The 12,058-nt window shown below is 41.4% G+C and overlaps 1 protein-coding gene across 2 annotated transcripts in view; it reads right to left on the bottom strand.

Moving 5' to 3' along the window:
* FANCA (FA complementation group A) overlaps positions 1-12,058 on the bottom strand; it is a 53,032-nt gene that overhangs the window by 1,312 nt on the left and 39,662 nt on the right. For both annotated transcript variants that reach the window (XM_075838573.1, XM_075838574.1), the window contains exons 39-42: positions 10,887-10,995; positions 3,299-3,365; positions 3,106-3,226; positions 2,934-3,035 (exon numbers count right to left, since the gene is read on the bottom strand). In XM_075838573.1, coding sequence (XP_075694688.1) covers positions 2,934-3,035; positions 3,106-3,226; positions 3,299-3,365; positions 10,887-10,995 — 399 coding nt within the window. The remainder of the gene's footprint in view (positions 1-2,933; positions 3,036-3,105; positions 3,227-3,298; positions 3,366-10,886; positions 10,996-12,058) is intronic.

The raw sequence follows: 12,058 nt of genomic DNA, 5'->3' as shown, positions 1-12,058 counted from the left end.
CTGCAGATCATAATACAAAGTGCAGTGTTAGGAAAATCTTAAAACTTAAGCTTACGGTGAATATCAGTCCTTGAAAACCATTTTGTGTTTTTTAAATAGGTTCAATGTTCTGTGTTTGATTAATTTCTTAATATCTTTTAAATCTCTGGCTATAAAGATATAACATGCTGGCTACCGGTAAGCACCACTAGAGGGAGCTGCAGAGCTTACTGGAAACTATGGTATGAACCCAATTATAACGATATACAGTGAGCTCCTGAGCTAAGAGACTTGAATCTCTGTAGAAAAATGGAGCTCCGACTGCCATAAAGTCTTACTAAGAAATTAGAGGGCCTGTCACTAGATCCACAAAGTCAGTTAGCAGTCTCACCTAAAAGCTGCTGTGTCTAAGAATCCAGCGGTGTGCGTTTACAGCATACCCATAGGCTGGGTTCACACGACCTATTTTCAGACGTAAACGAGGCGTTTTACGCCTCGAATTACGTCTGAAAAAACGGCTCCAATACGTCAGCAAACATCTGCCCATTCATTTCAATGGGTTTGCCGATGTTTTGTGCCGACGACCTGTCATTTTACGCGTCACTGTCAAAAGACGACGCGTAAAATTACAGCCTCGTCAAAAGAAGTGCAGGACACTTCTTGGAGCCGTTTTCTCATAGACTATTGAAAACCGCTCCAAAAACGTCTGAAAATCTGGTGCTGTTTTCCCTTGAAAACAGCTTTGTATTTTCAGACGTTTTTGGCTCAGCGTGTGAACATACCCTAAGAGTTTGAGCTTCTGTAAAAGAACTATAGGCTTCACCTAGCTCAGGGGTGGGCAAACTTTTTGACTCGCGGGCCACAATGGGTTCTAAAATTTGACAGAGGGGCCGGGCCAGGAGCATTTGGAGGGAGTGTTTGGGCCGGATATACTAAAGCATTAAATGTAGTGTGTGCAAACCTCATAGCACAGTAAGAACACTACAACCCAATTTATTAACTGTCTTTCAAATGTGAAAAATAGCCCTTATCAGTTAATAAATTTGTCTCAAGGAATATGCAAGATATGGCATTTACATACTATTTCGCAGATACTGGGAGGAGGAAATGTAAATAGATTAAAATAACATACGCACTGTGATTTATCAAGAAAAAAGTTCTGTTGACTCTGTAAATTAGCTGCCAACCTCTGAGCAGTAGCCGCCCGTTCTTGTGTTGACTGCTTGCTAGCATAGTTTGCATGCTTCGTGGCAAAGTGACGGCTGATATTGTACTCTTTGAAAACCGAAGGGCTTAATGGTGACGTGAAACGAAGTGAAATAAAGAGAAATACGCGCCACATTAACCCCTTAATGACCGGGCCATTTTGCACGTTAATGACCAAGGATTAGTTTTGTTTTTTCACGGTCGCATTCCAAGAGTCGTAACTTTTTTTATTACGTCGACATAGCCGTATAAGGGCTTGTTTTTTGCGGGACGAGTTGTATTTTGTAATTGTACCATTTTTAGATGCTTATAACATATTGATTAACTTTTATTAACTTTATTTTAGGAGAGAATTGAAAATAAGCAGCTATTCCAGCATTGATTTTCACGTTATAAATTTACGCCGTTTACTATGCAGCGTAAATAACATGTTCACTTTATTCTATGGGTCAGCACTATTACGGGGATACCAAATATGTAAAGGTTTTATATGTTTTTTCTACGTTTGCACAATAAAAACCCTTTTAGAAAAAAATTACTTGTTTTTGCATCGCCGCGTTCCAAGAGCCGTCATTTTTTTATTTTTCCGTCGATGTGACCGTATGTGGGCTTGATTTTTGCGGGCAATGTGTAGTTTTCATTAGTACTATTTTGGGGTACATAGGACTTATAGATTAACTTTTATTTTATTTTTTATGGGGGGAATGGGAGAAAAGAGAATTTTGCCGTTGTTTTTTGCGGGTTTTTTGGACGCCGTACATCCGGCGGTTTCATTAATGTGTTCATTTTATTGGTCAAGTTGTTATGATCGCGGGGATACCATATAAGTGTATGTGTTATTTGTTTTGACCGTTTTACTGAATAAAACCACTTTTTGGGCAAAAAAAGTAGTTTTATTTGATTTTGACTGTAATTATTTTATTTTTTTTCAACAAACTTTATTTAACTGATTGACATTTTTTTTTTAAGTCCCACCAGGGGACTTCACTATGCGATGTGCCGATCGCATATATAATGCTTTGGTATACTTAGTATACCAAAGCATTATTGCCTGTCAGTGTAAAACTGACAGGCAACCTGTTTGGCGATGCCGGAGGCATGACCTAACAGGCAGTTGCGGAAGACAGACCTGGGGGTCTTTGTTAGACCCCCGGCTGTCATGGAAACCCGACGGCGACCCGCGATTTGTTTGCGGGGGCGCCGATCGGGAGACAGAGGGAGTTCCTCCCTCTGTCAAACACATTAGATGCCGCTGTCACTATTGACAGCGGCATTTAATGGGTTAAACTGCCGGAATCGGCGCGTGCTTCGATTCCGGCAGTTGCAGCAGGAGCCAGGCTGTGTATAACAGCCGTGCTCCTGCCGCTGATCGCGTGGGTACACTGGCAGTACCCGCGCCATCACAGGACAGATATATCCGTCCTCCTGCGCGAACTAGCAGCTGCTGAGGACGGATATATCCGTCCTTCGGCGTTAAGGAGTTAACAACGGTCAATGTGTTTTGAGTGCGCCATCTATTGGTAAAACGTGGGCATTGCAGGGAAAGGGGAAAAAAAAGGAGGTTTTTACTATGATTTGGACAAGTTCGGCGGGCCGGATTAAAAAGCCTAACGGGCCGTATGTGGCCCGCGGGCCGTAGTTTGCCCATGTCTGACCTAGCTCATAGGTTAGTGGTTGAAAGAAAAGCATGAAAAGTCTGGTGAAATGAAACATGCACTGAGATTCCATACAGTAAGTAGTTCTCCTACCTGGGGAAGGCGGCTTCTGAACATACTGCTGGCTGGGGGGCATTTGCGTATACAGTTTAGCAGGAACTGACGACCATTGCTGAAAACCTCATTGGTATCCACCTGAAGAAACAGACCAGCGTAAGGATAAAAGTCCCAATAATCAGGCAGTGGAGATCTTCATACATTATACCTGATCCAGGTGTGGACTTCCATCTACAAACAGCTGGACAAATCTGTCATACATCTCCAGGGCAATACACACAAAGTCCTGCTGCACTCCAGCCCCGTCCATTGGAAGACAAGGAGCCAAACTGTAATAAAAAGCAGAAACCTAATATGTCTGCAAAGTGGAGAATACGACCTCCTGCTGCCAGAGAACTCACCTGAAGAAAGCCAGAGGAAGCAGGTGACAGGAGTCGTCAGAGGCCGCCTGATGGAGAACAATCAGATCTGAGAGAAAAACGCGTCAGACAGGTAAATCCTCCAGAAGAACATTCTCATCCCTGACAATTCCCCGTCTATCATAAATCAAGACTCTTCCCTTCCGTTCAATGTGGTTTATATTAGTAAGTGTCCGTTATAATATAATATGGTACCTAAAATAAGGGAGGCAACCGTAAAGAAAGCCATTCCCTTCCAGCGCACATGCTCAGTTCTTCTACACTTTTATATGAACCTCTATAACTAGTTTTCACACCTGAGGGCAGGAAGATGATTGCAGATATTTAATATCTTTATTATTACTTTGTTGTACAGTAAATATAGAAGTAAAGCAATTTTAAATAATGAAATATATTTAAAGGGGGTCGGACACTTTCTAATGACATTTTTAAAATGCCCTAAGTTGCAGTGTTCTGACAACTAAATACCCCAATCACCTACCCCTGCGCTTCACTTCAGGGCCCCGCTGCACCTGGAACGGCTTCTGCGGTGGCACTGAATGCTTATAGTGCAGATACAGAATATTCTGCTGCCTCTATCTGTGCGCAGAAGATCATGCAGCCGGGGAGGCCGTCGTGTGGCCAAATCACCTGACAATCTTGAAAGCTATGGATGGGATAATCGTGCTGTCCACTGTTTACTAAGCCGTTCCATGGGGTGCAGGGGGCCCAGAAATAAAGTGATGGGGTAAATGGTTTACAGTTGTAAATGCACTTTTTTTTTTCTTAAAAAAAACGACGTATTAGAGGATTTAAAGCTACTTATTAAATTTGTATTGTTAAAAAATTTTTTACTTTTGGAGATACAACTACTGCGTATCCTGAATACATAAAAGCTGCATCTTGCGCTCGTACCCAAATCGATTTGAATGAAAAAAATATATATAAAAAAAATAAATGCTCAAAGGTTTACATAGCCTTTAACCCAATCCCGACATTTGTCGTAAGTATACGTCATGGAAAGCCAGTGCTTCCCGCAAAATGTCGTATACTTAACGACAAATGTTTGGCACCAGCTGAAATCGGGCTGTAATCGCGGGGACCGAAATTAGCTTCGATCCCCGCCATTAACCCCTTAAGTGCAGCGCTCAAACGCGAGTGCTGCACTTAAGGTGTTTGCAGCTCATCGGAACCCCAGCAATGAAATTGCCGGGGTTCCGGTGGCTGCAATGGCAACCGGAGGCCTAATACTGGCCTCCCAGTTTGCCTAGCACTGAAGCCGGTCAAGATCCGCCCAGCGGCGGAGCCTGATCGGCTTCCGTAGCTGCCGGCAAGATGGCTCAGGAGCTGATCCGGCGTCATCAGCGGTGGAGGTCAGCTGTATGTTACAGCTGACATCCACCTGTAACGGCAGGAACCAGAGCTAGCTCCGATCCCTGCCATTAACCCCTTCGATGCAGCAATCGAAAGCGATTGCTGCATCGTAGCGGTTACTAGCAAATCGCCAGCCCTGACAGGCAATCAGGACTGGCGACTGCTGTTAGGGCAACAGGAGACACAATGGTCTCCAGCTCTGCCATTACGGAAGCCGATTTAGGCCCCGCCGGGAGGCGAAGCCTAATCGGCTTGCTGTCAGTGAATGACTGACAGATCTAATACATTGCACTACGTAGGTAGTGCAATGTATTAGGAAAAAAAAAAAATCTGACCGTTGGACCTTCAAGTCCCCTAGTGGGACTTGAGAAAAAGTGTGAAAAAAATAAGTTTGAAAACTAAGTTTCAAGTAATCAAATAAAACACAATCCCCCTTTTACTCTTATCAAGTCCTTTATTATTGAAAAATTATAATAAACCATACGTATTTGGTATCGCCGCGACCGTAACGACCTGAGGTATCAAAATATTATATTATTTATTGCACGCGGTGAACAGCGTAAAAAAAAAAATCGTAAAAACTTTACCAGAGTTTCTGTTTTTTGGTCACTTTGCCCTACAAATATTGGAATAAAAAGTGATCAAAAAGTCGCACGTATACAAAAATTGTGTCTATAAAAACTATAGCTCGTCCCGCAAAAAACAAGCCCTCATACACCTCCGTCGACAAAAAAATTTAAAAGTTATGGTTCTCACAACTTGGCGACAGAAAAAATACATTCTTTTTACAAAAGTAATTTTATTGTGCAAAAAGTTGTAAAACATAAAGAAGTTCTATAAATTAGGTATCGCCGGAATCGTACTGACCCGCAGAATAAAGTTAACATGTAGTTTATAATAAATACCTATAACTGTATGTGAAGACAAATCAAATCTCCCAAAAGGGAAAAATAATGACACCAAGTACAATAAGTAACTTGCAAAAAATATTAATTCTTTATTACAATATACATAAGAACATGTTGGCCATCAGGACCTAAAAACCACAAACAATTAAAATATACAATGTGGAGAACATGAGGCTACTCAGAATGGCCTATATTCAACATTCAATAATACCGGACAGGGTCACTATGACAGTCATGCTATAAATGTACAGTACAAGGATAACCGACACCACAAAATGTGTCTCCAAAAAGCATGCTGAAACAGAACAATGTAATACAGACCCTGTAAAAAATAGTATACACGAGAGACTTGTAGCTAACACTGAAATCTCAGTGTAAATAAAGTGGTATAGAGACCAGGGTATCACCAAAAATCAGAGCAGGTCCCAGAAGCCATACCAACCCGTGTATTGCATATCAAGCCAAAAATGAGCTCCACAGCAAGAGCCCCGACGCACGTTTCGCGGTAGCTTTTTCAAGGGGTACTGACTAGTAAGGTGACCGGCGTTGTATTTATACTCAGTGGTGGGAGAGGTTTATTCAGAGAGCAAATAGCAGCACGATATTCTCAAATCCCCAATGCTGAACACCTGAAATGTACCAGGTGTTCTACATTGGTGAATCAGCATGTCTAAAGTTACCTGAATGCTGATCGGTAAGCAGCAAACACCACCATTGCAAATGTCCAGTGTACGTCTCAAGGAATGTAAACGCGCATGCGCGTGCGCATCAGACCGAATGTGGTGTCGGTTATCCTTGTACTGTACATTTATAGCATGACTGTCATAGTGACCCTGTCCGGTATTATTGAATGTTGAATATAGGCCATTCTGAGTAGCCTCATGTTCTCCACATTGTATATTTTAATTGTCTGTGGTTTTTAGGTCCTGATGGCCAACATGTTCTTATGTATATTGTAATAAAGAAATTATATTTTTTGCAAGTTACTTATTGTACTTGGTGTCATTATTTTTCCCTTTTGGGAGATTTGATTTGTCTTCACATACAGTTATAGGTATTTATTGTCTGTTTGTCCTTGATATGTGTGGACGTTTACTATAACGTTTATCGTTAGGTCTGGTTCTATATAGGTATTCATGTAGTTTATAATGCGTGGTGAACGCTGTATAAAAAAACCCGAAAAAAGCTGTGCCAGAATTGCGTTTTTTTGTTTACCTGGCATCCCAAAAAATAGGATAAAAGGTGATCAAAAAGTTGCATGTACCCCAAAATGGTACCAATAATAACGACAGCTCGTCCCGCAACAAACCAGCCCTCATACCGCTACGTCTATGAAAAATAAAATCAGTTATGGCTCCAATAAGTCAGGAAATAAAAAAATATGCAGTTGTGCCCGAGGGGAACATTTCTTCTGTTTGAAGAGGCGATTTATCAAGGACCTATAATTAGGGAACCAGGAAAGGGAGGGCCCAAACATATCCGCTGGAAGCGACGGTGCCCGTATTATACCAGGACAACACTTTCCCAGCAAAATTCCCCAAACTGCAAAGGTGCGGAGTGTGGACCAAAAGGGGGATAAGAAATGACACCATTTATCAGTGCGACATTGGCCTGTGCAGAAAGGATTGCTTCACAGCGTAACACACATCTATGGATTATTTTTTTACCCCATTATTATACCACCTGACTATGCCCCTTATATACTCCGCCCGGCTTACATGTACCCCCACATTATAAATGGAAACACCAGCAATACTCAAGCAAAACTACTACCAAGCAAAATCCGCGCTCCAAAAGCCAAATGGTGCTCCCTCCGCTCTGAACCCTACAGCGTGCCCAAACAGCAGTTTCCTTCCACATATATGGCATCGTCATACCCGGGAGAACCCTTTTAACAATTTTTGGGGTGTGTGTCTCCAGCGTCATAAGCTGGGCATGACATATTAGCCACTGAATGGCATATCTAGGGAAAAATATAAATTTTTAATTTGCACCATCCGCAGTGCATTCATTTATGGAAAAGACCTGTGGGGTGAAAATGCTCACTACACCCCTTAATAAATGCCTTGAGGGGTGCAGTTTCCATAATGGGGTCACTTCTCAAGGATTTCTTTTTATTATTTCACATCGGAGCCTCTGCAGTTGTGAATCAATACTTTGTAAATCGCCAAATTAGGCCTCCACTCCGCATGGTACTCTTCACTCCTGAGCCCGGTCATATGTCCAGGTAAAAGATTAGGGTCACATGTAGGGTGTTTCTAAAACCGGGAAACACCGCATAATAATTAGAGAGCTGTCTTGTTATGGTGGCACAAGCCGGGCACCACATATTGGCATATCTATGGAAGAAAATCCCATTTTCACTCTGCAACATCGAGTGCACACTAATTTCTACAAAACATCTGCAGGGTTAAAATGCTTACTACACCCCTAGGTAAATGCATTGAGGGGTGTAGTTTCCAAAATGGGGTTTCCACTGTTTTGGGCCCATAGACGCCCAGAAACCAATCCAGCAACATCTGCACTCCAAATGGCGGTCCTTCCCTTCTGAGCCCTGCCGTTTGCCCAAACAGCAGTTTATGACCACATATGGGGTATTGCCGTACTCGGGAGAAATTGCTTTACAAATGTTGGTTTATTTTTTTCCTTTATTTGTTGAGAAAATGAAAAAATTTGCGCTAAAGCTACGTCTTATTGAAGAAAAAGGATTGTTTTTATTTTCACTGCCCAATTCTAATAAGTTCTATGAAACATCTGTGGGGTCAAATCGCTCACTATACCCCTAGATGAATTCCTCAAGAGGTGTAGTTTCCTAAATGGAGTCACTTTTTGGGCGTTTTCATTGTTTTGTCCCCTCAGGGGCTTTGCAAATGTGACATGGCCGCCGCAAACCATTCCTGCTAAATGTGAGCTCCAAAAGCCAAATAGTGCTCTTTCCCTTCTAAGCCCTGCCGTGTGTCCAAACAGACGTTTATGACCACATGTGGGGTATTGTTTTACTCTGCAGAAATTGCTTTACAAATTTTGCGGTGCTTTTTCTCCTTCAGTCCTTGTGGAAATGATAAAAAAATTGCTAAACCTACATTTTCTTTGAAAAAATGTAGATTGTCATTTTCAGGGCTTACTTCCAATAATTTATGCAAAAAACCTGTGGGGTCAAAACACTCACTATACCCCTAGATAATTTCCTCAATGGGTGTAGTTTCCAAAATGGGGTCACTTGTGGGGGGTTTCCACTGTTTTGTCCCTCAGGGGCTTTGTAAATGTGACATGGCCTCCGCAAACCATTCCTGCTAAATTTGAGCTCCAAAAGCCAAATAGCGCTCTTTCCCTTCTAAGCCCTGCCATGTGTCCAAACAGCCGTTTATGACCACATGTGGGGTATTGTTTTACTCGGGAGAAATTGCTTTACAAATTTTGCAGTGCTTTTTCTCCTTTCGTCCTTGTGGAAATGAGTAAAAAAAAAAAATCGCTAAACCTACATTTTCTTTGAAAAAATTTAGATTTTAATTTTCACGGCCTACTTCCAATAATTTCTGTAAAAAACCTGTGCGATCAAAATGCTCACTATACCCCTAGATAATTTCCTTGAGGGGTGTAGTTTCCCAGATGGGGTCACTTTTGGGGGATTTTCACTGTTTTGGCACCGCAAGAGCCCTTCTAACCTGACATGGTGCCTAAAATATATTCTAACAATAATAAGGCCCCAAAATCCACCAGGTGCTCCTTTGCTTCTGAGGCCGGTGTTTCAGTCCATTAGCGCACTAGGGCCACATGTGGGATATTTCCTAAAACTGCAGAAACTGGGCAACAAATATTGAGTTGCATTTCTCTGGTAAAACCTTCTGTGTTACAATTTTTTTTATATTAAAATGTATTTCTGCAAAAAAATATGAAATTTGTAAATTTCACCTCTACTTTGCTTTAATTCCTGTGATATGTGTAAAGGGTTAAGACATTTTCTAAATGCTGTTTTGAATACTTTGAGGGGTGAAGTTTTTAAAATGGGGTGACTTTTTGGGGACTTTCTAATATATAAGGCCCTCAAAGCCACTTCACAACTGAACTGGTCCCTGTAAAAATAGCCTTTTGAAATTTTCTTGAAAATGTGAGAAATTGCTGCTAAAGTTCTAAGCCTTGTAACGTCCTAGAAAAATAAAAGGATGTTCAAAAAACGATGCTAATCTAAAGTAGACATATGGGAAATGTTAATTAGCAAGAATTTTGTGTGGTATAACTGCCTGTCTTACAAGCAGATACATTTAAATTGAGAAAAATGCTAATTTTTCTCTAAATTTTGGTGTTTTTCACAATTAAATACTGAACATATTGAGCAAATTTTTCCAGTAACTTAAAGTCCAATGTGTCACGAGAAAACAATCTCAGAATCGCTTGGATAGGTGAAAGCATTCCGGAGTTATTACCACATAAAGTGAGACGTGTCAGATTTGAAAAATGAGGCTCTGTCAGGAAGGTCAACAGTGGCTAAAGAGGGAAGGGGTTAAATGTTCACACACAACTTCACTGCCCACAGGCCGCGGCCGCATCTGCGTGTTTGTTTTTCCCTTGCAGACACATAGGATTAGGTTCTGCCCATTTAGTTCCCGGACTACCTATGTCTTTTGCGTGATAAGCTATAGCTCATTACAGCCGGGATCATTGAGAAGTCCTTCAATGTTATTCTGTTAATGGCCGCGCGGTTATGCAGCTTCACGGCAATTTAGCGCATGACCTTTAACAAGGAAAGCGCTGTCACCTCGTGCATCAACAACATGAAAACCCAGCCTCAGGAGCAGAAGCAAAATAGAAAAATATCATGGAAACATTTATACTTCTCTGTTATGTATCTAGTAATGGGTTTGTCTTAAAGGGCAAGTATACTTTTAAAAACGTTTGACATGTCAGAAGTTTTGATTCGTGGGATCCGAGCACTGAGACCCCCACCCGTCGCTGAAACGAAGCATCAGAAGTGCTCAGGTGAGTTGTGCTGCTTCACTTCTGATCGGCTTTTCATAAAAATAGACTTTTTATTAGGCCTGTACACCACTCGCTCAACCCTCACCCGATCGATTCTGCTGTTTCGTTTTAGCGATCGGTGGGGGTCTCAGTGCTCAGACCCCACCAATCAAAACTTCTGTATAATCTGTACAATGTGGCCTCATTTAGACAGCCAAAATGTGGACGCAAAATCTAAACCCTCCACAGTTCAAGAGAACTAAACTTAGATCTCCATAAGGTAAAATGCAGCCACCTTATGGCTGTCTGAATGAGGCCTAATGCTGATCCAGAAGTCCATTTCCTCTACTCACACTTCTCCTTTGTGGGGTGGAAGGCGGTCGCCCAGCTGCCTCCTCTCTCCTCCAGACAGTGGATAATAGACCGACAATTTTCCAGCTCTTTTTTTGATCCCTCTCTTCCCTACCAGAACATGAAAGATAAAAGCATTATACATTTTATTATTTGCCTTATTTCTTTAAAGGATTTTTCTATTACAGGCAACGGAGGATTAGTCCCCTGTTCAGTACAATTTGCTCCATTCCGCCCTCAATATCTCCAGACAGACTGCGTTCTGAAAGCTAGTAGGGCTCTGTTCACATCTGCATCGGAGGCTTCCATAGCAGATTCTGTTCTATTTGCCGGACACAATTGAGCAGCATGCAGCGCTAGATTGTCTGGCAAAATGACAGAAACCTGATAAAACCCATTAAAGTCAATGACATACATTGGGCAGTTTGCTTTCGTCATGTTACGGATCCGGCGCTTCCGTTTTTCTATTCCTATGACCGAACAGAAAAGCGAGCACAGATGTGAACAGAGCCTTATCAAGTTTCTGACTTTGTAATCTACTTTCTGTATTAATTCCTTGTTGTTTTCAAGTTACTGTGATTTAACCCTTTCATGGCCGGAGGTGTTTTGGGCCTTCATGACCAGATCAAAATCTCACCTTTGGGAATGCTGCATTGTAGAGGTGAAAGTTTTTGGGTTTCAGTCTAACCCCTAAATTTTTTATTTCTTTTTTTTTTGCGGGACACGGGGCTTTTTTTCTTATAATTTAAAATTTGAATTAATAATCAATTAATTTTCTAAGGTCTATTTAAGTAAAAAATGTGTTCATCGAATATTATTTACCTTAAAATGAAAGCTTCTAATTCTTCTTCACACAAAGTGATGTCAAATACATGAACATTGTGTAGCGTGCGCCGAGACCCAAAAACCTATTTTAGCTTTGAATGTATCTTCCTCCCTTAGCTTTAGGCGCAGCCGCTGTACATGGGGGATAATCATCCAAGTACAGAATTATTATTTTTTTTTTACTAGAGGTGCATAATTAGATAGGATCGGGGTAGAATAGACTAAAATTGGTGGCTGGCGGAATTATTTTATATTTGGCAAAACTTACCTTCTGCCTGGCGCTATGATTAAGAACGCAGTTTGTGTTTGAAATGCGTAAGTGTGTCATGCATTTTTACATCAATACGCC

The sequence above is a fragment of the Rhinoderma darwinii genome, chromosome 9, assembly GCF_050947455.1.
Source record: "Rhinoderma darwinii isolate aRhiDar2 chromosome 9, aRhiDar2.hap1, whole genome shotgun sequence".
NCBI classification, from domain to species: domain Eukaryota; kingdom Metazoa; phylum Chordata; class Amphibia; order Anura; family Rhinodermatidae; genus Rhinoderma; species Rhinoderma darwinii.
Note: the sequence above shows the minus strand (reverse complement) of the source record. Positions and strands in the feature narration are given on the sequence as shown.